This window comes from Corvus cornix, chromosome 3 (genome assembly GCF_000738735.6).
Source record: "Corvus cornix cornix isolate S_Up_H32 chromosome 3, ASM73873v5, whole genome shotgun sequence".
Classification (NCBI taxonomy): domain Eukaryota; kingdom Metazoa; phylum Chordata; class Aves; order Passeriformes; family Corvidae; genus Corvus; species Corvus cornix.
In genome coordinates this window covers 408,773-436,537 of record NC_047056.1, presented here as the reverse complement: position 1 = coordinate 436,537, position 27,765 = coordinate 408,773, and the positions used below count along the sequence as shown (strand labels likewise).

General features: G+C 46.5%; 1 protein-coding gene across 4 annotated transcripts in view; it reads right to left on the bottom strand.

Moving 5' to 3' along the window:
• The window catches only part of LOC104696666 (phosphofurin acidic cluster sorting protein 1-like), a 56,407-nt gene extending 29,626 nt beyond the window's left edge, over nucleotides 1–26,781 (bottom strand). For 2 of the 4 annotated variants that reach the window (XM_039568263.1, XM_039568265.1), the window contains exon 1: nucleotides 26,659–26,781. In XM_039568263.1, coding sequence (XP_039424197.1) covers nucleotides 26,659–26,750 — 92 coding nt within the window. In that variant the 5' untranslated portion in view covers nucleotides 26,751–26,781. Of the gene's footprint in view, nucleotides 1–405; nucleotides 450–489; nucleotides 600–26,658 lie in introns of those variants that run through there. The other 2 variants (XM_039568264.1, XM_039568266.1) reach the window with 2 other exon arrangements.
• Between the last annotated feature and the right edge of the window lie 984 nt (nucleotides 26,782–27,765).

Below are 27,765 nucleotides of genomic sequence, written 5' to 3'. Positions count from 1 at the left end.
CCCAATTCCCAAGTGACATTCACAAAGGAAATCCTAAAGCATGAAGGTCAGAAGACAAAACCTCCCCAGGTTGTTATGTCCCTTCATTTCCTGTGAAGCATTTCACAGCTTATGGCTCTGCCTGCCTCAAGAAATCCAGCCTGTTTTCCCACATGACTATTCCTCCCCTCTTATCATCCCATCACCTTCCAAGTGCCTCTAGACAGACCAAACCCAAGGCCAATGCTCAGACATCCCAGAGGACCAGACGACACTCTCCTTCCTTTTATCTCTGAGGGTTTTAACAGCAAAGGAAGGGGTTTCTTGTCCTCACAGCAGCAATCTGGCTGCACTACAGGGGAGGAGGATAGGCAAAGTCATGCTGGGGAGGGCAAAGAACAACAGTATCAGTAGGGTATACATTACCAAGAGCAAGGTATCATCAAGCAATTCATCCTCAGTCAGGAGGCAAATGGGAAGAAAACGTGTCCTGCAAGTAGATGGATCTACCTTTCCTTGTCTTGGTGGCTGGCTGCTTGCAGCTGCCTCGAGTTTTCCTCACAGCCTTGTGTCCTGGTTAGCATTTCCCCCCTGGAACGGCCATTCAAGACAGACTGCAGTCACTGAAAAGAGGCCAGCGCAGTACATTAAATGGGACCTCAGCACCACTATACTGAATTGGAGCACCTCATTTTTTTTCATTTTCCTATCCCCACGGAAGGGAAAACCCACACCATCAGCCCCTGCTGTTCTCATCTGACTGGGCAGGCCATTCTTAACTGCACCAAACGTCATCATCTCACTGTGTATGCACATTTATCAGGCATGCCCTGCTCCAGTCAGCCCCTGGAAGAGTGCCTAACTCTTTATTCTCTGGGCAGAGGACCTCTGGTTTGGTCAGCACCCAGCTGCTCTATTAAACACTCTGAAGCAGCTTTCCCACCCGCCGCAGGTACCACACACAGCTCTGCCCAGGGGCTCTGACTGCCACCCAGAGGCCTCCCAGGAACCATCTTCTCTTCCACCACAAGCTCATAGCACTCCTTTGTGCTCAGAGATGTATTTCATAGTACTGCAATACCACTGAGACAGCACACAGCTGCTCTCAACAGAGCCACAGGAACAGGGCAGGTCATGTCCCAAAGAGACACAACAGCCAGGACAAGGCATAGGAGGCATTCCAGGCTGGGTCAGGTGCACTAATGAGATAAGGAGGCTCAGAGAAAGGACAAGGACATCAACACTATGCATGTCTCAGCCAGCAGCAGTAGCTACTAGTGATCACCAGTAACAGCCATCAGAGCTGCTTGCTACCAGTGTGAAAGCAGCCAGGTGTAAGGGAGGAAAGTGCAGACGGGTACTGGATTCACTGATTTTGTCTGGAAGACCTAAGGCTCATTCAGCATTACAGAAGAGATTTGTTGGATTTATCTAAGAGAATATAAAAATATTTCTAAATACTTAACAAGATGTACAAAATCCTCTTCCTCAGGGTTTTCAAAACTTGTGTGTGACATGTGTAGCCAAACTGCTGCCAAAACTGCTCCTGGACCACCCACTGTTTCCTTCACAGGAAGGTTATAACAGGTTATGCTTTAGAAACATGCTTGTTAAAGGAGATCAGCCAACATGCATCACTGAGCGTACACCAGGCCCACACCCAGGGAGTCACACGAGGAGTGGCAGATGGACCAGCAGCAGCGCTGTGCTCAGGGTGCAGAGCACTTCTCTTTCCAAACATCTACTACATCTACTACAGGCTTTCGGCTACTTTTGTGCTGCCAAAATGTTACAATACTAGCAGTGCACACCGAAGATTTGAACTACTCATAACACTGTATTTCCAGTGAAAGAATGACTAACATTGAGATCCCTCTGCTTGTTTGCTGCCCATGGCATAGTGAGGTTGTTCCAAGCAGGAGGGCACCGATGCAGAGGTCATGACATCCCAAAACAGGGCAGAGCAAGCCTGGCTGCAACAGAAAAACACCTCTCATACAAATGTTTGGCCAAGGCCATATAGGACTATTCCCTTTGCTCCAGTATTCCCACAAAGCATGGACAGCAGTGACACCCTCAAACCAGCAAAGATCTCTGGGATTCCCTTTGGTTAGGCCTGCAGCCAACAGCTCCAGAATACACGTGCTCTCCTTCTAGAGCCTGCTGAACCATCCTCTGATGTTTGGATGTGCCTCCTCACATGGACAAGTGTGTGCCAGCATCTCTGCAAGCAAATCATTTCTAAACAAGACAAATGGTCCTTTCTCAGACCAATTCAAACACAATAGCGGAAGCAAATCAAAGATAAGCCTATATTATAAAATGCTACCTTCCTGTTCCCAGAAGGATTTCTTTAAGCACAGCTCTCCTTTACAGGCTCCATAGCTATAGACAGCTACACAGTTTCAGACTCAGTCATACAGGCAGCCTCAGAAAGAAGTGGACCACTCTGGCCTATTACCTGCTTGTGTTGTGGACTTGTGTCTAGGAAAAGAGTGGGACACTGTAGGCAGCAGAGAGAGAGATGGCCAACATCAATATATAACCTAAATGCCACCTCCTGACTCGAGGACCGCTTCCTCCTGATCCTCCCTGCTGCGGACTGAGAGCTCCCACATGTTTTGCCAGCCTGGAGACCAGATCACACACAAGATATACATCCATCCTACCCTGATCTCAGGGGACATTCCTGCTAATGTGGTTAGTCCCACTGGAGGAGAAAAGAGCAGCTGCTACTGTCATGCCAAACCTACCCAGCACCTCAAACTCCCTAACAGGATGAGCACTGCCTATCAGCATTGGCAGGGCTATTCCTGCCTCCCCTTCCTAGCAAGTCTTCCCTCTCCAGACAGAATTCAACATAGAGCTCTGCCCAGCAGAGTTGTTTCTCAACAGGTTTATAAACCCCTCTGTTGCACAGGTCTCTTAAGCCACTGATCTAGACCACAGTGCAGTGAGGCCGCTGTACAGACCACACACATCAAACCCTTGTCGGAAAAGTGGGGAAGCTATGAAAGGGCAGTTGTTAAAATCATGGAAGAGCCATCAGTCTGTGCATTCAGTGACGAAAACAAGATCAGAGGATGGAGTGAAAAACCTGAGATCTGTCTTAGAAAGACACTATTGGTTAATCCAACCTGTCACTAACACAGACATGCCAGAGCTATCCCACACCCCACAGCAAGGAGCTGCAGCTTACCTGGTGCTTCAGAGCAGCTTTCCTTTTAGCATAGAGGTACCTGCAAACACTCCAGTGTGCACTGCTTCTCACTGGTCAGCTTCAAAACAGCCCCTCTGGGCAGAGACATCCATCTTGAAACACTACTGCAATACAAAGCTTCTGGGCTGTTTCTACCAACTATGCATGCTTTTCTGAGGCAGGGATGCCACACAAACCCTGCATCCGGTGTGGAAGTGAGAAGGCAGTACACATTGCTGTGGCTCCCACTAAATTCCCTAGCTCAGGAATACCATGGTATTTACCTGAAAATCCCAGCAATAGAACCTGCTTTTTGTCCAGGTCCACTGACCCTGTAACATCAGGCTCTCTGGGAGCAGGCATCAAAAAGCATGAACCAGCTATGCTGCAAAAATAAATGTGTCCAGGGAGCAGCCTGGGCTCCAGTGCTCCACAGCAGAGGCAGTTTCCCCTCAGGGCCCTCAGCAGGCAAAGCAGGCAGGCTGCTGCTGTCCACAGTCACTGCTGCTCACTGGCACCACAAGATTTCCCAGCAGGCTGCCAGGCTGTCCAGCAGGCTGCCAGGCTGTCCAGCAGACTGTCCCTACTCTCCAAGGTGCTGAGGCTTGGGCTCAGCAGTGTCAGACACTTACTGACAGGCTGGCAGGGCCCTTGGGGGCCCCAGCGAGCCGCACACAGACTGAACAGATGACACTCCATGCACCTGCAACTGCTCACTTCCAGACACTGTCCCAGTGGAATAGGACACTCTTTCCAAGGATCACTGTGCCCATTCACCTTCTCAGCAAGCTGCAAACACAGCCAGGAGCTATCACAGCACACATTCCACCTAGCAAAAGGGTCCATGAATAACCTGGTGTGTGTCCTCACCACATCCTGTATTACAGCCACACCGGGCATAGGCAGCCATCCAAAGACACCCTGGCTAAGAAAATCTGAATTTGTAACATACTTTAAAAGTTCATCACCCCACCAACCACTTTGTCTCTTTAAAGCACAGTTTTGTTGTGCTCACTGAAGCACCAGAATGCCCACTGAAGAACTCAGGAAATGGAGGGAGAGGTAATTTATCACACAATCCTTCCCACCAACCCACAGAGATCTTTGGCTGAAGCGAAGGATTTCCTGCACAATAGGTGCACACAAGACCACTCGGTGCAACAGAGGCACTCCTCTATGCCCATTACCTGGGCATATGATGTCCTGTATATGTTCAGATGCATCATCCTTTTATTCTCTTTAAGTACTCTGAATTTTATACAGGAGGTCGTTAAGCATTTCTGTAATGTGTTGTCCTCAGCTCTTGTACACAGGCTTTTAGAAAAACATTTGTCAGTGCACATACTACCTTGAGACTAGCACACAGGAAGCTCTGCACCAGCCAACTGAAGCAGAAGAGAAAAAAACGTGGCTTTTTTGGTTCACTGATCAAACTGTAAAGCAAGCCTATAAAAGAAATAAAAGCTAGTTCCAGCCCAGAATAATACTGAAAAGTTTTTAAAACAGCCATGAGGGGCTAGCTTTGAATCCAACTCTAACAGTGGTTAGTAAGGGCAAGAAATAAGTCTGCAAGTGACTACGAAATTCCAGCCAAATTTAAGAGGACAAAAGTCAAGCGATAGCAACATCAGAGAAGAAAACTTAACTAGAGGCCCAGGATCTGGACATACCAAAACGGTACCACTCGAAGCAAAAACTTAGTTCCGAAATATCTGGCAGTTCCTTAACAGAAATGCTGCTTGCAGCTATAAACAGGCTGCCAGTTCAAAGGAGAGGTGAGAGCCCTCCTCAGGATAATCACATATGGAGAAGAGGCAGAGGAAGCTGTTCCCCAGGGAAGGCAGGTACCAAAGCACAGGGTCCTTTGTTAGCACAATTCCTTGGATGCAACCGCCTTACTCCTCCCCCACGTGAAAGATCAATCAGAGATTGTCAAGAGTGTTCAAAACGGCCTATTAAGCTTGCACTGGGTTCTCACAAAGAAAAGGCATCCAGGGAATCCCTTGACTGTGCTCACTTCGGCTCCCTATCACATTCAGCTAAGAGAAAACAAGCAGGGAGAAGGAAAACAATGCACAGAGCAAGTGAGGAATACTAGGCAAGTGCCTTGCTATCACAAATTCATAGAGCTGGGAGCTTTCTAGAGGAGAGAACACAGCCCTGGTTTGTTACTGCAGAAAGGGCAGACACAAGGCACAGACACAGCAAGGTGCAGCTCAGTGGGAGCCTCCAGGAACAACATGTTTCCAAGGTGGGTGGGAGATACAACTTCATTGTCCCAAGTCAGGATTTGGGTTTACCTGGTGGGATAGAAACAGCCTGCTCTCAAAGCAAAGCGCAATTGCATCAAAAGCTGACCTCCAACTATACTCGTAGTGCCAACAGTACCCTGAGGAATAAGAGACAGGACACCAATTACTGTCTCCCAGACCCTCCCCAGTCTGACAGCAAGCAAACAAATCAACGTGTAAATAACTATTCCAGGAGAGGACAACATCTGTGGAAGAAAGTGACTTCATGGAAGCCACCAGTTGCTCCCAGCACTGTAAGGCAGCCTCCCCATCCCAGCAGACACACTGGTCTGACACTTCCCACTCAGAATCTGCCATCAAGCTTATGAGCACACAAGTGCTGGCCCTGAGAGCTGGCCTTTAGTGTCCCTTGCACTCTGCTCCAGCACAGGCTGCCACGCTACAGGAAGGAGGTGGACAGCAACATTCACATGGCCCTGACAGGCTTATTTCCAGTTGCAGGAGGGCACCACCACAGCTCAATTAGGGTAGTGCTACCAGTAGGATTTCAGGATGTGTCAGGCAGAAAGGGAGAACAGACTGCTGACACAAGTCACCCACACGCACGATATTTGTTCATACAAGCCAATTACAGGAAGAGTTGAGAAAGTTATTACCATTATTTCTACATTTGCCTGCTTAATCTTGTTGTCCTAGTTACCACAGCCCTGGTGACTAAGGCAACCAGTCTTGGCAAGTAAGGCGCAGAATGCAATGAGATGTAATACAAATATTTAAGATGAGCCTCAAAGAGCAAAAGCAGAAACAAGCAAAAGCAATTCTGTGCCCCCTGCATCACTCCCAATCTCCCTTCATCTACTACATTTCTCAACACCTCCAAAGGAGTTTGAGAATGGATACTCAGGTGTGTTTGTGGTATAGCCAAGAGACCCAAGGTGGGCTGCAAACCCAATTCAAAGGTGCCAGAGCTCCCCTACACTCTCCCTCTTCACAGTGAGTTAACTGTACAGACACTAACATGCACAGTCCTGGGCCCAGGCTGAAGATCAGAACTTGTGTTACCATTCAATAAACACCTCTTCTCTATCCATGTATGGTCTCTGCAGCATCCAGGCTCCAGGTTCATAATGCCCTGGAGTATTTCACACAGGCATCTCAAGGCATCTCCATCTAGGAACTGAGTAACATGACACTCCTGTGGTTTCTGAGATCACTATCAGCTCTGCAACAATCCCAGTCCTGAGCACATATTTGCTCTTCTGTTATTTTTATCACAGACATACAATACTCAGAACATCTCAGGCTCAAGGCTGTGTAAAGTTAAGTCAAAAGTTACTTAAAGTGAACCACATGACTTGGACAATATAAAGGCCCTCCTGCTGTCCACAGTCCAGAACCTCCAACTCTAAACTCTTATGATCATGATCCAAGTGCAAGCCCAAAATACAAGCAACTGTTGCTGTCATAGAACTCCAAGTAGCATTTCGCTAAGCTTATCTTTTTCTCCTCACTTGCTACTAAACTTCACATAAATAGGAGAAAAATACATACTTTATATTTTAATATAAAAGTTTTGCAGGACCTGTTGGACTGAAAAATAAAAACCAGAACAGCTTTTGATGAACACTGCATGTTTAGCCTGCCCTGAACACTAAGTACACAATAGTGCTGGGCACCTCACAAGAAATATGAAAAACAAGACTATTATGCTGGGATGGGTGGTCAGATCCTGGGGAGAAGATGAGAAAATTTAAATCAAGATATGCATATAATAACCCATGATGCATGATAATAATAAGGATGTGTTTAAAATATGATTTAAAAGAAAAAAAAAGATAATTTTATCCCTCTCCAACCCTTAATTTTCCTATATTAGAGCTGTGTATAGCATTTAATTAATTAGGCTGCTTACCTGTTAAAAGCTAGACACATAAAACAGGAAGCTTCTTTTTTTCCCCTTTCACACTTTCACACCCAAAGAGACAGCCACCCACGACCTTGTAGGCATCCTCATGAGAAGGTGTGGAGCTTCAAGAAGAAAATTTATGAGTATGTGGAGCCAACAGTGCTGCACACTGAGCTCACTGGATTGAAAGGGACAGTTCTGCACAGGCTGCACGTTCCAGGGAGTGGGATGGACTCCCAGCTAGGAAGCATCAGACCCTAAGTTACCTCGAAAGCTTGAAAAATTCTGCCTTCCAAGGGCTTTGCTCAAGGCCCTGTTTGATCTAGGTTCCACTCAAACAAACTTCAGAGGAATGACCTCCCTTGAATCAAGTGCTGTTTTAATAGCCATGTTTCTGCTTAAGTTATCAATATTTTTTCATCTAAATGAAAACAGCATAGGGTTTTCAAATCAGTCTCACCTAATGCAATGGGGCCAGGACACAACAATTTTAACTACTTTTAAACTACAACTATAGCAGGAACACGCAAGCAAAGACAACAGGGAGGCTGCAGAGAGGCAGAAGCTCTCGTTCATGTGCCCAGCTGGAGGGAAGGCAGGCAAGCACTATGCTCCAGCCATGGTGCTCCCTGCCCCCACCTCTTCAGAGGCTGCTTTGCTTGTCCAGCAGGCAAACTGCCCCAAGGCCCAGCCCCCACTCTCTCTTCTCCAAAGCGGGATAAATAAAGAAGCTAATTTGGAAACCAGAAACCAGGCAGGGGCTTGAGGAAACCTATGCAGGTTGCCACAGCAACTCCACAAATCCATGTCACCGGAGACCACCATACTCAGAAAATTCTGACAGCAAAGACCTTTTAGCACCTGGATGACAGCCAGTTATCCCGTTTTCTGGCAAGGGGATTGCAAGCCTAAGTAAGATCAGCCCAGCTCAATCTTATGAATGGAAGATCTCCAAGGTACACCAGAACAGCTGGCACGTCCGGTGCAGGCTCAGCATCCAGCAAAGCCAAGCTGTGACAGTACTGTAAGGCAGATCACTGAACTGCCATTGTGATTGATCCTCCAAGTTTTTCCATTTGAAGGAACGACATGTTGGAGATCTACACACGTGAGTTTCAGAGCAGCACACGCGTGGTGTGCAGCACAGATTGTTCTCTGTTAAAAAGTAGCCTGTTGCTTCAACACAACAGGCAACAAAAACATAAAAGTAGACCTACTGGAGTGAGTAATCCTCAGAACTACTTTAAAAAAGGCTGACAGTAATTCAGAGCAGCCTTCCAGCATTTTCCAAAATCACAGAAATAAAACTGGGTATTTTCCCTTTCTTCTCATTTATATCCTCTCTCAAAACCTGAACTCAAGTACCTGATACTAAACAACTGGCTTAAGCCTCAGTCAGACAATACTGCCATCCCTCTGGCTCACAGCATTAGCCAGGGTGAGTAGGCTTAATGCAATTGCTCTTGTCAGCCCCTCTTACTGCTTGTAACCACCACGGAGAAAGATCAAATTGTTCCAATAATTATAGAGATAACCTGAAACAAGAGATTAATCTACCACTTGCATTTCTGTCAGTGTGGTTTTTGCCTCCCTCTGGAATATCCTGATTTGACAGCAAGTCCAGCCTCACTTTTGGTGATGTTGTGGGATGCCAAAACTCTGCAACTGAATACAGGTGAAACATAATAAACCCCAAACGTGCACACGTTTCATTGACAGAGAAAACGTAAGATCTATGGCTTAACTCTTCCTGCAAGAAAAGAGATTTAACCCAGCAATGTGAACAGCTATGAAATATGAAGGAAAATTCCAGAAGATACAGGTGACTCTTAAGACAGAGATCAGGCACATGACTACGAAAAGCTCCTGCACCAGTAACAGCCACCTCTGCTTCCAGGTTTGGTGGCTACATAAAGCACAGGGTACCTGTCCCTGGGTCTCCATGAACAGGCTCTGTGCACACACCCTGTGTATGAACCAGCCCCCCACCTCCCCAGATTAATGCTGCTTACTCCTCAAAAGGCAGGCTGAGCCAGTCTCCCACACACTTGTATTATCTGCTCAAAGAGCTGCTCACAGACACTGAAGCACTGGGTTTCAGACTCAAGGTCAGTTACCCCCCTGCAAAAAGAAGGGCTTAAAGGGAAGACTTCAATCATAGAACAAAGACTGTGGGGGTATTTGTTAGCTGCTTCTGGCACTTGTTTCTTCAGTTTGCACTGCTTTTGATAAAGCTGGTATCTGAGCGCTGCTGATAATCTGTCCAGCAGAGCCCCCTGACTGAGAGCTGCACTGCTGATGAAATTGTTTCTAGCACAAGCTTTCAAAGCCCTGCGAATATCCCTGCCACTCGCTGAATGATGTTTACTTGGAGCCCCAGATCCACCATGGCAATTCCAGCTTAAAACACCTCTGCACACAGGAAATTCTGTAACAGCTTCAACACTATGAGAAAGGATGGTTTCTTACACATGCACACACTGCAGCAATGTCCTTGGGAATCCCTATGCTTCAGTGCAACTTCATGGTGCTTTTGGAAGATCCTTTCTTTCAGTTAAAGACATATTTCCATCCCTGCAAAGAATCTTCTTTAAGGAGCCACCTGGAAAATGTGCCAGGGAAGAGAACACCTGATAACATCCCCATTAGAACTGGCACTCAGTGAGAAATACCTTATTCTACTCAGTTATCCATGTAAATCACTGTTAATTGAAACCAGCACAAAACAAAATGTAAAGAGGGCTACCTATTCACATTAATCAAAGGAAAAAAAAAATACATTTGAAGAAATAAAGAGGAGGGTTTAATCTGTTTACACTAAGTCAGAATGACCTTTTCCTTCCTCCCAGGGACAAAACGGCATGGCTCCATTTTATGGACCTTATGTTACAGGCTGTGCCCATCAGAGAGCACACAAAGGGCACATGGAGCAGACAGATATCTGGGGTGACCTTACTGCCCATAACCAGGCAGTCCCAGGGGTCCCACAGGAACCTGGCCAGTTCCCTGCCAGGCTCATTTTCAGGCCCTTGTCAGAGATGCTCACAAAAGTCAAGGAACACTCCAGTTCTTTGGAAACACTGACAATCCCTTTCAGAGTGTGCAAGCAGAGAAGGTGGAGAACCAATCCCCAGCACCAGAAGCCAATGCTGTTCCCAGCACCACTGTGTTTGAGCACATGACACATTGACTCAACCTGTTAATCCAGCAAAGAATGAGCCTAGAAAACAATGAGTTGTTTCCTTCCAGGCCAGCACTGAGCTAGCTTGCCACATAATCAGGCATATGCTGGAACTAGCGCCAGTCCAAAGCTGTGAGGCTGGCCTGCCAATTTGTGTCATCCCACGTGTCCCTGCCGAGAGTACGCAGAGAGGATCTGGAACTGGGCCTGAGAAAGAAATAAAGCTCTCCCACCTTCTTTCGAAACAACCCAATCAATGCATGAATCACCCACAGGAAGCACTTGTAATGCCTACCATACATATCACCCAGCACCCCAGCAGAAAGGCATGCCACTCAGGGAGGCTTCCAGTTAAGATAAGACAACAGCAATTAGCCACTTTGGGGTGCCTATCACCTTTCTCTCCCTCAGCACATCATAGTTCTAATGCAGCTTCCTGAAGACACTATTGTTGGCTTTGAGTAGTTTTATTTCATGTATTTTGTCCTGTGTTGAATCCTGCAACCTGCTGCACAGATTTCTACTGACAACGTTGGCTGTGCTGTGTTGAGAGCTCACACAACAGCTTTGGGTCATGCATCCCAGCTACCTGCACTGCAGCCCATGAAAGGTGCCATACAAATTATGCTCTTTGGGGAAAAAACCCAACAAGTTGATACTTAAAAAGATACTTTTGAGAAAACCAGTCAGTGTCAGGATCTAATAAGTAAGCCTCTAAACCTCAGCATGTAAGACTTCCCATTGGGTTTTTTTCCATATTTTTTTAAGATTAGGAGGGCCATAAGACCTTTGGGTCTGTCTGGCCTAACCTCCTGTCGAGCATACACAAACAACATATTTGCTCAGGCAAAGAGGAAATGGCAACACACCAAAAACCCGCAGAGAAATGGTCCATCTTTTATCAGTGAGCAACAAAACTTGGGCTGGTGTCAAGCCATCTCTGAAATTTACCCCCCTTTTCGTGATGTATGTCCACAGAATAAAAAAGGCAACACAGCTGAAAAAGCGCCTCAGATATTAGATGATATTTGAACTGTAAATATCTTAACACACTCCCCTAACACCCAAAGCATGTGAGCCAACAATCTTACAAAGAGACACCAGAGCATCTGTAGGATTTGCTCCACACCACAGTCAGCCAAAATCTCAGGCAACTTCCAGAAGGGGTGCAAATAGCTTTTCTCTTCTCCATATGCCCAGAGAAGAATCAACTGAGAGGAAGTGGCTTGAGAAAACTTGTTTTTTTTCTTTTCTAATAAATAAAATTTATAATTACCTAGCCCTCCAGAAGCAAAGAATGGGAGATAATAACTCTAGTAGATACTTCACAGATAGTCTGCATGCTCCTTCCCATCTCTTCTGGAAAAAAGGAGGGAGGACAGGTGCACTGTAAGATACCTCCTGGCAGCTCAGAGTAAAGATGAGGGGTGTTCATCCCCAGCCTGGATGTTCATCCCCTTTTCCACTGCCTGGAAAGCTAGCATTTCTGCCCACCTACCCACTGACTGACAACTGCCTTAGAAAATACTGGAAAGCTGGTAGATTGTCTCCTCTCACCCAAAAACATACTAAACCAGACCCACAGAAGAGAAGAAGGAAGTCAGCTACCATGGCTGAAGAAATCAAAAACATAGCATCCTTCCAGCAGCTGTGTTTGGACTTTCATCACACCCTCTTTTTGCCCCGTGATAGCTGCTACCTCCAGAGAGTCCCAAAAAGGCAATGCTCTTCTACAAAGGAGCAGCTTCTCAGCATCCATGCCACATTACTCCATTCTCCTTTGGACTGGTGAGAAAACTAAGTTGGAAGAGAGAAAACAACTACTACCAACTTATCCCTTGCTGGGGATGTCAGCTGCTGGGAGATAGCCGTGGATTTGCACTCAAATTCATGCTAACCAGGAACCGTAAATGCCACTTCCAGGCAGGCTTTCCATCTGAACTCCCAGGGCACAGCAGAGTATTTCACACAACGCAGCCACACCACCTCATGCTTGCTGTAGTTCTCATGTGTTACTAAACTACTCACACTGCAGATGATAGAGCAAGGCAGCAAGAGGCTGGAAGTCTGCCAACAGCCATTGAGAAATAGCCTGAAATGCATCCGAAAGGATGGGGAGGGGAGTGGGGGGGAACTCAAACATACATCTCACAGTTCAGCTTTCTCAGTTCTGTTACACTCTGGAGCTGTGGCCTCGGGAATTGTCCAGAGTTAAGGGCAGGATTTTACATCTGGGATGTAGCCCAGTAATTCACAGCATACAGACAGATCTGATTCTAAGGCACATGCTTTAGGAGCATCTCATCCATTTCATCGAGTAGCTGCAGCCACAGAGAAACACACAGCTTGTCCTGACAGAAAATTCCTTATTTTATTAGACATCTTCCTTCAGTGTGAAATCTACATACATCTTCAAAATTAGATCTTTATTCTTAAGGAGAAGAAAGCTGCTAGCCTTGCTATTCAGAGGATGACAATCCTCCAAAGCACAACCTCTGCAGGCAAAGTAAAAAGAAAACGAAGCCTGCCTTTAATAATCACAAAGCTTTACAGGAAACCTCCTACCATCACTGCAACAGAAAGCACATGCCAAATTCTGCAGGGGCAGGGAAGAAAGATGAGGAAGGAAGAAATACCACTGTGGGTCCTAGGGAACTCTAAACACTTTTGTTCTCAGGGGTGTCCACATCGAAGAGCAGGATTTTTTCCTAGTTCCTAATATCTCAAGGCCTTACCTTAGAGAAGAAAAAAATAAATCATATTCAGGACCTATTTGTTGTATACCTGCATACATAACTGCAAGAGAGCTTATCAGATTCACTTCTCAAGGCAAAGCTGGTGTAAATAAGAGCAAAGAAAGCATTCGGCTTAAATGAATTTGCTCTAAGTTTATCTTCCATTGGGGAAATTTAATGACAGTGAAAGGGTGTGGTGAAACTCAGCACAAAAACCAAATCATGGTGTTTCAGTCCATACATCTTATAACAATGTGTCAAAACCAAAGTGGGGGGGGATCTGAGACTGGCAATGGCTGCACTTTGGCAGCTTCAACTGCAACATAGAACAAGACTGAGAAGCTTTTTTTAATCAGTTGTACGCAACCGCCTACAATTTTCCAAGCCTGAAAACTCTCTCTGCTATCTTGTTTCACTGGCCTGGTCATTTCACTACCAGGCGGTTGCCACCTCAAACCATTTGTCATTAGCAGACCTAGTCCATGAGCAGTTTGTTCAGGAGCTGCTTCTCCTCCCAAACATTGCAGGCTCACCATGCACAAAACCAATGCCACCAACATAAAACAGACTCCTTCCCTCAACACCGCTTTTATCTAATCCTAAACATTAAGGCTTAACCCTTACAAATATTTCTATCACAGCTGAAATATGGGAAATCTCAAGGTAATACAAGACCCGAAAATGTAAAGGGAAGAAAATCAGCAAGTGCAAAACATGGCTGACTTTCACTCAGCCTCTCCTGTCCTTTATATAATCTACATGTTGTAGGATATAGTGAAAAACTTGAGAACTGGGAGAAGTAGGGAGATAATAAGGAAATAGCACAAAAGGCTTGAGTTCCTACTGTGTTTACAGTTGTCACACAATTACGCAATTAATGACGCAGTTGCAAAATGTCTTCCAGTTCAACAGCACAGGAGAACAGAAATTCTCCTCCATTTTTGTCCCCTCTCCATGGACCTGAAACAGAGACATGGACAACACCAGCCTGCAACTTGTTTGCTTTAAGTGGATTTATTGCTTTTCGAAAAGGCTGAGCACTTCTGTCCCAGGAGAAGGGGGGATGATGAGCAAGAGGCAGAGCCCAGTGCAGATATAATATCCAGGACAAGCACGTTGGTGGAGCCAGGTATTCTGCAGACATGTGCTTTTATCTCCATCACCACCTCTTCACCAAGTACCATTCAGAAGCAGCAACTGTCACTTGCAACCCCACGAGCATCCTACAGGTTGCACACGGAGCTGGCACTCCAAAAAGAGTCCACAGGTACAGGGGGAAGCAGGAAGGACTAACAGTCACACCACCACAGCTCAAATTCAAAAGCCTTTTGCAGTGCACACATTTCCAAAGTGTCCTTTGCAAGGGTGATAACTTGTCACTGAGGTCCAGTTTTTGTCTTTCAGGTGGGCAGTGGGGAGGGTGTGCACATGCCCAGGTATTTCAGTTACATGCCCAAAGAGCAACAGATGCTCTACAGAACATACAACACTTGTTTTGTGGGGAGATTTCCTACTGCAAAATAAGGGAAGAAGAAGTTGTTCAAAAGTCTTCTTTCAGGCAGCCTGAGATTATCTCTCTCAGCCCCAGAAAGAACCAAGTTATTTCCCCTTCAATGGCTTCATTTCCCATAGTCAACAAGTAAGAGCCAGGACACTCAAAAGGTACTTCTAAAAATCCTCATGCTGTCACCAATCTCTTTTCTTTCTTTCTTTCTTTTTCTTTCTTTCCTTCTTTCCTTCTATGTTCTCTTCTCTCTCTCTTTTTTTTCTCTTCTGTCTTCCTTCCTTCTTTCTAGGAGATTCCTCTTTTTAGCATTTGTTGTTCTACCTGTTGCTTCTGAAAAAGTCCCCCATGTTGCTGTCTGCCCTTAGACAGAGAAGCCATATCACATATGAATTCACCTGCACTGTCAACAACTCAGGGATCCTTCTAGAGAATTATCAGCAGCAAATGTTTGTTCTGGATAACAGGAACTGAATTCTGAAACTTCACATGCTTTACTTATACCATAAAGTGTAAAATTAGTGCTGGCAAAACACCACAGAACTCTACACTTCCTTTTCATAATCTCCTTTGGAGCATTGTGATGTCACAAGGAAGATGCTCCACAGACCTGGACAGCTGAGGCTGAAACTACCCTGGGACAGATCTACACTGAACACTTCTAACCTCAATGGAAAGTTTGTCTGGCCTGAAAATGCACCTACTCTGAAGGCAGACACCATGGAGCTTCTCTCACACAAATTTTGCCTGGATTTTAAACCTTGATCTATTTAATTTTGCTTTCTTCCCAAAGAGAGTTCTGATATCCTACACATCTCAGAGTCAGGTCTCCTTGAAAAGTCATTTACTCTCATAGTATTAGAAAAAAATTAGGCTGTAATTAAGCAAAGTTATTAATCTTTTGTCACTTGGGATCTGAAACCTATTCATAATTCATGTCAACAGGAGTGTTTGCTGCTACAGTCAGGTCTGCACACAAGACAAGTGCCTCAAGAGAAAAGAATCTTCTGGGGGCCAATACCTGTCCTGCCTTCTGTTCACAGCTGTGTTTAGCTGGGATGTTGACCACTTCTGCCAGCCCATCACCAACCATTTTGCATTTCTGCATCTCACCCAAAGAACACCATTCCCTTGTCACAGGCACAAGCTGCCACAGTCTACAGCCTGGTTTCTTCCCTAATCTCACAGCTCTGCCAGCTACCCAGAGGAGAAATAACCATGGCTGCAGTGGCAGAAGTGGCCTTTGGAAAATGCTTTTCAAGATTCCTCTTCTCACGAGCACAGAACTATCAGCATCTGCTAAAAGCTTCAAGCTTCCCCCAAAAGACACTTAGATCTATGAAGGAAGTAATTCCTTACCTAGACAGATAGACAGGACTCAAATTTTGGGGCCAATTGTTCTCATGTTCCTTGGACAAATTCCAAGTGCACAGTGTGGAGCCTCACCACAGTTTCTTCAGGCCAAGGCAAGGGGAGGTTCAATGATTTTCTTTACAGACACCACATCCCTGCCTGCAAGGGTATGAAACCAAGATTTCTCTCTTCAAAGTGGGATCCAACAGCGTCGGGATCAAAGTATTGCTGTAACCAGATTGCTTCCTGTAGCCACCAACAATAATCAGGTTAAGAGATTTCCTTTCCCTCCTCTTGGCTGGGCTGCCAGTAGGCAGAAGTTACAAGGCAAGTGGGTGGCTGCTAAACCATTCCTACTCCAACTGTTTAAGAGGGGTGTTTAGGGTTGTTAATTTTGCCTCCTAGTCATCGGTTTAAAGGCACATTTACCTATGCAGGGAGCAACTGCATCTTGCTGCACAAACCATGAATGAAACAGACTCCTTGAAACCAATCTCTCAACCCTGCATCCTTTCACACCACAAACCCGCACAGATGCACCACTGAAGAGAACACAGCTGAAACGGCTCAGCCTGAAAATGTATCGTTCTCTCCCACCTCCTTTCCTGCACTTATATCGGCTTTTTCCAGGCTGCCTTTTCCCCTCCTGATGCTCAATAGCACCCCACTAGAAAAAGACAGCAAACCCTGGTTCAGTTACCTTCATAGCACACCCAGCCAGCAAATAGTGGACTGGAAGACTGCCAAGTTCTTCATCACAGGGGACGCAACAGGACCTCCAAGCTCCCTTTAACCACTGATTTTTATGAAATACGGTTCTTTGCAGCAGTTGCCCTTGACAGGACAGTACAAAACTGGGCAAATAGATCAGAAGTTGAGGGAGCTGGACAGACATTGTGTACTCTCTTAAGCAGCTTCCTGTGTGAACCTACAACTCACTGGCTGTGCTGCTCACAATACCCAAATATTTGGGAAGGAGTGACAAAAAATAAAAAGGAAAATTAACTGAGGACAAATCATACCAAACAACTGTTGCCCCACCATGTGCACAGGAGACTTGCAGTGACATAACTACATTTCCTGGGCCCTGCTGCAGCAAGACTTTATTGCTCTTAGAATGAAGCAATTTAGGGTTAAGATCTGGATTCAGGCAGAAACACAAGATTTAATCTGTTACTGCCACTTTTTAACTGTTGGATGAATCGCTTCACCTCTGCTTCCCCCTCACTCATGTTTATCCAAACCATGGAGTAAAACCCCTACAAAACAAGCAACATTTCATTGTAGCACATCATGTAGTATCTACCACAACAGGATGTGAGACTCTGCCATAGCCTCCTGGCACATCCTGTCACACAAGCTGAATTCCAGATAAGGACACTGTCAAGAAGCATCTCCTGAGGAAGCATTAGGATCTGCCCAAACAGCCTGTCTGGGCACAGCATGTTACCCAGTCACACAGCCATCAGCCTCTCTCATGTTCCACTGCAAGCCATGCAGATATTCACTGCCTCGATGAGGAGCAAGGTCTTTTCTCAGCACAAAGAGCCCTTAAAGCCTCAGCAGAAAGTCCAAATAATTTCCACACACTGCTCCCCAAACCTTAGTCTGGACTCCACCAGTTCCCAGGGGATTCCCATCTGGCAGACTAGACAGCAAGGCAAACTCTGTTAGTGACCTTGCTTTCAGGTGGCTTCTCTCCACAGTCACCCTATCACATGCAAGGAAAAGGCAACACTGCAGCATGGAAACAGCCGTGAACAAAGTAGGGCAATCAGGAACTTGAGTCATAGCTGTGGCTTCAGGGAGGGAAAGGGCTATTTCAACTAGAAAAAGAGCAAGCAACTTCAGATCCTGGATCTGAATCTAAGCATCACTTCAGTGTCCAAACCAAGAGGTCATCGTTCTGCTTTATTTTCAAACAATATTTTCAAACTTTTATTTGTTTAACAAAAAGCACATGACCAAATTAATTGCTGATGTGTAACAGCCTCCCTAGAAATCTTAAAAAGAGCTTACTAAACAGTCCACAAGGCAGTGGTAAAATGCTGCAGTGAACTTTTAAAATTATTTTTTCTAGGCAAGAGTAATTACATTACTTGGGAAACATCCCATCTGTACCTGGTCATTGCTTTACTTAAAATCACTGTGTTAAAACTTCCAGCTGTTCACAGAGGGTCTACCCAAAAGCCACCTCAGGACATACAGGAAAAAAGTCTGCAGCAGCACACTGATCTACTCTCGTTTTAGCCATGCTGAAATTAGGCATCAGCAATAGTATGGCTAATGTCACGGAGCTTTCTTCACAAATGTAACAGATTTTGAAATTTTCTGTCTCCATATGCAGCAGAATTGCTGCACCAGCTGTCCCCAAAGTCAGGGCTGCTTTAACAAAAGACGCTGCAGTGCCAGTTTAGCGGAGAGCAGCAGTCAATGGCATGGCAAGGTGCAAATGCACCGCACCTGCTCGAGCCTCCTCAGCTGGAGCAGCCTGTCAGGTACCTGTTGCTAAGCGGCTCACTCACTGTCTCCAGGCTAAAATAAAATGTGTTAATGAAGTAACCACCACAAAGCGGTGATTACAAAAACACCACTTGCAGCCTTTTCTGCAGAAAGGAAAGCACAAGTGCTTAAGACACGGTGACAAGTACCTTTGAACCAAGTGAGAAAGTGCTAAGGGGGATGCAGAACAGACCACATTCTCACACTCATCACCTGGGAGAGCTTGCTGGGATACACCTCCAAGTCTGCTGTGCCAACGCAGCTAAGCTGGGAAAAGTGGTGAAATGAGGTCAGGGTTAGGTCACTGAAACACACCAGCTCCTTCCATTATCCAGACTGTCCTGGTAAGGATCTACACACACACTGACAAAAAGCAATCATGTGCCATACAGCAGCTTCCCTAAAGCACAGTCAACAATTTTCCTACTCATGCTTAATGTAGAGTTCACATTTCATTACAGCTTGCTACTCCTGAAGTAGCACAGACACAAGACTGTCATCCCGTCCACTTCCTCTGCTTTTATCTTGAGCTGGCAAGCACCTTAGATCTGAATCCCTGCAGGCTCGGGAACTTGTACCGTGTTAAGTTACACCTGGGACAACGGTACAGGGCAGGGAGTGAAGTGATACAAGCCCATGAAAGAGACAGTGTCAAACCAGCATGGGCATCCATTTTTGAGGCTTCTTCATAAAATTAAGAAAAAAAAACATTTAAAAAAGTTTAATTCTAAAGAGTTGCACAGTTAAGACTCTTCACTCAAAAGAACGATTCTTACCAAAGCTGGCCAATTCGTGTTTAGGCTTTTTATCAACACAAGCTGTTAATAACCGGTGCCCGTACAATGCAGTTCTCTGCTCAGATCCTTGTGGGTGGAGCAGGAGCCTGAAACAAGGATGACTTGTCCATACTTTCACAAATCAGTATGGGAACAGATAAAATCACCTCCAAATAATATTAACATTTCAGCAAGAAACAGATGAGATGAACACAGTGCAAATGCAGAGCAATGGGAATGTTGCCCTTTTGTCTGACTGGAGGTTAAGGAACGTAAGAGGCAGGGAAGAAAAGCTTGAAATGTCAAGGGACTTGACAAACATCAAGGAAAAAAATTAATAAATTATTCATACACACAGCACATGAAATCCAAATGGGACATCCAGAGTCTGCTTCTGACAAAGGAGCACACAGGAAAGGAAGGAATACCTGGAATAAGCAGCCTTGAGCATAAGGTACGAGAGAACTGAAAGAAATGTTGACTTATGGGACTGTATTTCAGGGATGCACATAAAACAAAGTTCAGAAAGTCTAGAAGATGAAAAAAGCTGATATTCATTAACAGTGAAAAAATGCAAAAGCCATTAAAAAACAACCCAAGCAGGTCAAGAACATAGTTCAACTGAAAAATACAAGCCAAACAAGAACAAGATGTGGTCGTTACAGCTTCACAAGGAATAGTCTTTAAATTATGAGGAAAAAATCAAACTACTTTGAGAAGGGAAAAATTAAGACTCTGATTGAAAGATTGCTCAATTACAGGTATGCAAGTCAACACAGAACCAAGGAAAAAATCGTGAGAACAGTGTCAAAAGTGTCAGCAGGCATGTGCAGGACTTTTGAGGGAAAGAAGCAACGAGAAAAAAGTGAATGTATTGGTAAGGCAGAAAATAGACTACTAGAAGACAGCTGAAGGAACACAGAGGGAAATGCTAAATACACAGGAGCTCTTCTAAAAGTATATAAATAATGTAAATCTAAGTGATACTTATCTAAATAATATGGATTCAGAGACACTACCTGAATTGTTACTGAAAATGAAACAGCAGAAGAATCGATGACAGGCTTTGCATGAACAGGATCTTCTCCCCACTAGAGAAAAGGTACTAAAGAACAGGAAAAGAGTAGCAGAATCCTTTACCAGGGAGTTACTCTTATTCTAACCCTGCTACTATTGCAACAGTCCAACACCTAATTGTTAGTGGTTTTCAGTTTTGGAAAATGGAACTAAAGACATGAGTTCTGCTGTCATTCTGAACTGCCTATACTGGTGAGCATTTATTTATCACATATGCAGAAAAACAGTTAAAAATACATAGCTGGGCATGGAACCTGGACATTTTTTTGTCCAGGAGATGGTCCCACCTGCACTGGCTTTGGATCTCATGCTACTTAACATATATTTGCACTGAAGAATAAGAAACATTATAAGAAGTGGAAGTTTAAAAATCAGCATGAGTAGGTAAATAAGGAGAACAGAACAAAGGACAGTGAGAGTTCTAATTTACTAAACAGAACCACTCACTGAGTTAGAGCATGATACAGAGAAACAGAGCATGAGAGATGGCAGTGGGCAGCACTACAAAGGAGAGGGCAGTGCAACAGGCCAACAGAAAATGCCAGTCCAATTTTGGGCTGTGTGCACTGAGGCTGAATCACACTGCAGAGCAGGGAGTGGTCTCTGTAACCACAGCTCCAATGTGTTCAGGCACCTGAAATATTGCATTTCTCCTCCCAGTCCACTGTAATGAGTATATTGAAGTATCCAAACAAAGCCTCATTTATCTAAGAGACTTCTAGCTACAAGAGCAGTATCACTTGAGCTGTCTGCTTCCTAGAAGCAGAGACAGGTTCCTGCTGCCACATCCCACACAGAGGAGTAAGACACTCTCGCTTCTTGTTTCCCAAAACAGTAACCACCTTTGATGTAGTTAAAAACACCCAAAACAAACCAAAACAGAAGCACAGCTTCCCCATCAGCTGGGATGCTGAAAGCTTGCAGCAGATAATAACACAAGGTACTTGGAAAATAGCTCTGTCCTTATGCTCACCCAGCATGCTATAAAATGCAGTATGTTTTTTACCTCTGGCTCTTTTTTGGAAACAACTTTTAAAGTTGACAGGAGACACAGCTTTCAATCTAGAATCATTTCACGTTGCAAACAATTACACAAAAGCATCACCAGAGATTTAACCGAAGAATGGGTCGCTAGGGGAATCTCATAAGCTGCTGCTGCTCAGCAAATTATTCTTTTGACAGAATAAAGGTCTGGGGATCTTGATCCCAGAGAAGGGTGCATTGTACACAAACTACATGACTGCTAATGATCAGCCACAAGTGACTGAGGACACCAGAGGAAGTGGAATGTGCACTCATGGTGTACTATCAGGGTAAGAAGAATGCAACATTTTTGATAAGTCATCAGAGAACTGTTGCAACACAGCCTGGCTAATGAAAGAAGCACCGGAAATCAAGGCTAGGGTGCAGCATGACAGGTCCTTCAAATAAAATTAAACCCTCAGGGAAGTCACTACTAACATTTTGCAAGGAGCACACCCCCCATCAATCATATTAGCAGGGCACATTTGTCCAGAGTTCTGCTCAGTTATTGTATGCACAGAAGGAAAACAAAACACTACCAGAGAAGAAATCCCAAACATTCTCCACTGACACGGAGAGCTACAGATAGTGGACAACATATGAGACATATTATGCTGCAGGACTGTAGCCAAGCCCACAATATTAAGAATAATAAGCAATTTGATGGCTGTTTAGAACATTTTGCTTTCTATACAGGACTAAAAGGAAATCATAATTCAAACACAGCATATCACCAGTTACAAGAGACTGTTTCCCTACAAGAAACTGTGGCCTCTCCCAAGCACTCTGGGTCTGAAGCTACACCGGTTTGTCACGGCACCACAGCGTCTTTTCAAGGAACAATCTGGAATCACTTAACACTCCCAGAGGTGCAACTCTGTAGCTTATCCAAACAGAACAGATTTTGCTGAGGCTGGAAGTTTACCATGAAAATGTCTGATTTACCCAGGAAACCACTCAAGAACATCTCAGGCAGATAAATACATATTATTCCAGCTGGAATAAGCATTTCTTAAAGGAACACCCAGTTCAGAGGCTCTTCATTGCCACGAAACACTTAGGGGTTGCAGGAAAAGACAACCAATGCTCTGTGCTGAGAGTAAACAGACTCCTGAGCCCACAGCAGCCTCTTCATGTAGCTGTGCCAGAGGAGAGCACGTTCCTTCACACCACATGGTAGGAACTGTCACTGAAAGGATTCCTGGACCTCAGGCAATGGAAAGCATGCAACCACACCTGCACAAATAAAGTGTTAACCTACTCTCCATGAGTTGTCAGGTAATGGACACTGTCTGCCCAAACAGGAAAATTGGGTTGCAGAGACAAGAGCAATCACCTCACGGAACTTCAAAGGATCACCCTAGCTGGCACTTTTGGGATATTTCCAGTTGTACTTGCAACAACTGCTCTCATTTCAAGACGACATTCATTAGGCTATAACTTCCCAAAACAAAAGTTTGCAAGTTATAATGACAGAGAATTCAGAGCACCTTCTGGAATGTAATGTCCTGAAGGTACAAGTACACAGTCTCACAAAGTGAGCCCAAAACACATGCATTTCCCTCAATCAATGCTTTTCTAACTACCATAAGCAGGAGACACTGTGTTCGAGCACACTGTGTGGGTGGCAGCACGACTTGGAATGTTTCCTCATGCATTGTCCTGAGATACAAGGTATTGTGGATGAAATGCAATGTATTTGAATCCTTGCAGTGCCATTCACAGCATAATCTGTTCAGGAAGAATTGCTCTTTGCAGCCGGACCTCAGCAATACCGACGCAGCAGCCGAAACACAACTTGTACCTCTCACCTCTAACTAGAAATATGGCCACTTATCACTGAAACAACATCCACATAACACTAAACACAGTAGCTGTGTCATGGAAAAAGTGAACACAATCACACAATCTTATCTTGTTTCCTAATTAAGAACTTGCATTTATGGACGCTCAGATGTTAAAAGAAAAAAATAAAAAGAGCAGTCCTATTAAAAGAGGTGGAAAATACCACTACGTGGAAATAACAAGACCTCAAGCATGTTTGCACAAAGGCCTTTGACACATTTTTTTCAAACGTACTGCCTGACCAACACACAAAACAATGAAAACACAGTAAGACGTTACCTTGATGCAGACGGACATTTTACCTTGGCAAAGCTCTAGTTCGTTTCTTGCAGTCTGTACACAGTGAAAACCTGCTACTACCCCTAAGGGGACTTATTTGCAAGGCATCTCAATAAAGACACTCCCACCTCAGAACACTGCTATAAAGACTTCTACTAAGATAACTATGAGTAGAAGGCTAATTGATGGACTATTTTAGCCAAAGCATGCTTCACACCCTGCAGCATGAATCAATCAGGCTTGCTTTCCTGCTAAGGCACTGTGATGGGAACCCCATCATTCTGAGCCAACGGGCAGCCCCACTGAAGATCCAAAGAGCATTTTGTTTAGTTTCCAGGTGTTTACTTCCTTCTGCCTCTCTGCATAATAGCCCACTGCCCACAAAATTCAGCTCTGCCTCCCCTGGGAGCCACTTAAGCCAAAGGCAGCTGGGTCTAGGCTATGCTCAGTCAGTTCATAGGAAGGTCATCAAGAGGTCACAGATCTCTATCAACTTGGCCCTGAAAAGAGAAAGACCCCAGCAAGAGGCATGATACCTCCATTCAGAGACCAAGGCAATTTCCAAAAATAAATGCGGACTTACTTCAGTGGCACATGCCTAATTCAGCTGGGAAAAAACCTTCCATTACAGGCAACAGTTGAGCTTAGAAAGCCAAGCTCCTTCTACAAGCCATCAAAAGTCTTACAGTCATACTACTGAACCATTCCATGCACTGGAGCTTATACTTCCCAGTGCCCATTTTTTCTGGCCCAGACTCCCTCAGGTATCCTGAAGGCCTGGAAAACTTCCTAACTGTCCTGCATTAACAGCTGAGCATAGAGCAACCCCACAAAGGTTGATCCAGCCCAGTCCCACTCCTGCAGCAGCCAGAGCTGCATCTGCAGAAAATGAAACACCTAAGAAGGAACACAGGGACAGCCAAGACTTGCAATAGAGACTCTAGAAAAAGAAATCATGTTCTATAGCATTAAAACCAGTGCAAAGTTCTCCTTTCTCCAGATAGGTGTAAGTATGAAAAAATTAAGACTACACATGCATAAGAGACAGAGAAGCCCAAGGGAGAAGCATTATTGCCCTTGAATGCAAATTACTTTGCCACCACTACTAGTTTCACTGAACTAAAACACCTGCCTGACAGGTGCCCACCTGTGACCCACCCACTCACTCACGAAAGCTTGGGCTAACTGAAGACTGGAAAACACAGAAGCACCAGTCCCACACTGGTCACTGTGGACTGTGACCACTGGCAGGACTTCTCCAGAGCTGCTGACTCTACAGACACGACAGCACATCATGTTAGAGCCACAGACATGACAGCACATCATGTTAGAGTCACAGCCTCTGAAGGAAGAATCTTTATCTGAAGGAAGAACCATTAGCTTCTTCCCATCTTAGCAGATGCTGTGTTTGAAGACATTCCAGAGACTAAATTTCAGATGAATTTTACAGAAGTTTCCTGAAAGCAGCTGTGTCAGATGCCTGCCCCCCGGGCTATCAGCACACAAAGAAGCTCGTGCACTAGAAGAAGCATCTACACAATGCTAATGGAAACTGTCCTTGTGAAAAGACACAGGACTCACCGGGCCAAAAACCAGTTCTACAAACAACTTTCAGAATGATTACACATCACTTCTCATCCGCTGGCATCCTGGCACCCATGTAACCCACTGCTACACTCTTCTACACTCGGTCTCACTATTCTCAGTCATTCTGTGCGTGGTTTGCCCAAAGCAGTTCTCCTCTCCCCAGCTCCTGAAGCACTTCCATTTGTGAAGCCTATGTACATGCACATCCTTCCCCATCACTAAGTTCTGTGCTCTGCATATGCAAATTTTTCCTACAGGAAGTCAACCTGGTAATTCTGTCCTGCTCTCCAAATTCCAGCTTGGGAGTAACCTGCCCACAAATGAACAACACCTCAAGTCACTATAAAGCTATGCAATGATCACTTGCTTCCTGCTCCACACAACAACCTCAGCATGTGTCATCAAAAGGTGCACAGGCTTTTAGCAGACACGTTGCAAACTCCTTCACATTCGCTGCCTGCCTAGTCCAGCAGCTAGTGGTCCCTTGGGCACCACAATCACGGAGGCTTTCTCTAGTAGCTTGGAGTATTTTGGAACGTTTCTACTCCAGCCCATCTGGCCACTCAGTCACTGAGTTTCTCCCTACAAACATATCCATCTAGCAAAGCCCTTTCACAAAGGCTGGTATCCTGCTGCCCTACAGGAACATTTCTTTTTCCCCCCTCTTGAATTTTACATCTCTACTTTTTGTGAAACACTTGAATACATCATTGCAGACAACACACCACCGCCCAGAGATGCAAGGAACAAGGGTGACTTCCTGAATCTGTCCTGTAACTCATGAGAAGACCTGATCAGAATCTGGTAAGATCAGTGGGCCAAAAGACACCGACTTCGGTAACACATCAGGCACCTCCTGGCTCCAAGAGAGGTGTTCATAAGCACATCTAGCCTGGACCATACCTTTAACCATACAGACAGCGATGACATCTACACCAATCAGCTTGTCTCCCAGCTCTGCCAGAGATACAACTCTGAGTTCAGCTGGCAGCACAGTGAATCCTTCCTGTTGTTCCCTACGGTCTGAAGTGTAGGTGACACAGACCCACGGATGCCTGGTGGCCACTGCCTGCCTTCGGGGAAGCGGCTGTAGGGCCATCACCGTTCACTTCGGGGGCGAAGAGACAGCTTTCCAAAGCCCGGCCACGATGATACACCCCGTTCTGCGATCCCCGGCCATCGCGGCACACACTCGCCAGAGGCTGCAACATGGAGGCACCGCAGCCGCGCTCCAACGCTCGTCCCCCCCGCCCCGACGGTCCCCGGGGCCGCTCCCGCCGCAAGCGCAGCGGGGACACGGCGGCGGCCGGGGCTCGCTGCGCATCAGCCCCTGCCTGGGGCCGGGCCTCCCCGCCACCGAGGAGCGCGGCCCGGCGGGGCAAGGATGCTGCGGGAGCCGCCTCCTCCCCGGCCCCGGTCGCGCCCGGGCTCGGCACAGCCCCCGCGGCGGGGCGGCTCACCTGGGCACGCAGCTCGGCGCCGAGCGGTCGATCTCCCACGTGGCGAAGAGGTTCATGGGCACTGGTACCGGCACCGGGCCGCCCACCGCCATCGCGGCCGCCGACGCCACGGCCCCGCCGGCCGCCGCCGGAGGCCCCGCGGCGGGGCCCGAGCCCAGCGCGCCGCCCGCCCCCGCCGCCGCCGCCATCGCCGCCACCCCGCCGCCGTTGGGGGGCGGCGCGAGCCCCTCGCCTCAGCGACGGCCTCCACCCCGGCGCGCGCGCGCGCGGGCGCCCGCTCCCTCGCGGCCCGTGACCAATCAGAGCGCGGCTGGGGCGCGGGTACAAACCAACCGGAGCCGGGGAAAAGGGCGAGGACCGCGGCTAATGGCGAGCAGCCAATCGGAGCCGAGCGGGAGGCGCGTGCGGGGCGGCCGGGGCCCAATCGGAGAGGCCGGCGGGGCGGGGCCAGCCAATGGGAGCAGCGCCGCTGCCCCGGCTGGGCGGGGGGAGGAGGGCGCGGTGTCGCTCCCTTTAAAGCGCATCGGTCCCAGCTCGCGGGAGCGCGCTCAGGGGCGCGGTCGGGCGCGCGCCTCGCAGCCGGGGCTGGTCCGTCCGTCCGTCCGTCCGTCCGTCCGTCCTCGGCCCTGCACGAGCTGCTGTGCCGGGGGTGGGGCGATGGCGAGCCGCGGACCGCCGCGAGGAGAGGGTGCCCTCAGCGGGGCGAGCAGCCGGGCAGCGGATGGGCCTAAGGGGTAATAGAGCAGCTGGACCGGCGGGTTAAAGCCAAAAGGAAGCCGAGACCTCTGACTGACTCTTTCCTCGAAACATCTGGGAACTCCAAGCACGCTGCAGGGAGAGAGACAGAAATCCCCTTCAGTCCCACTGAAGGTCTCCAGGGAATCCAGCAAAAGGAAGAACATCATCAGCCAGAAACTGCAAGTGGAGGCTTCGATGGGCAAAAGCCATTTGTGACCTGGAGACCATGCCTTGAGCTTCAACAGCTGAGAAAGCATCGCAGATTATAAAGCCTGTGCAGGGCAGAGCATCCCTAGGGACAGAGCTGGGGGCAAGGCTGTGACACTGCAGCCGGACAAGTGCACTCTGCTCTGGCAGCAAGCATGAAGG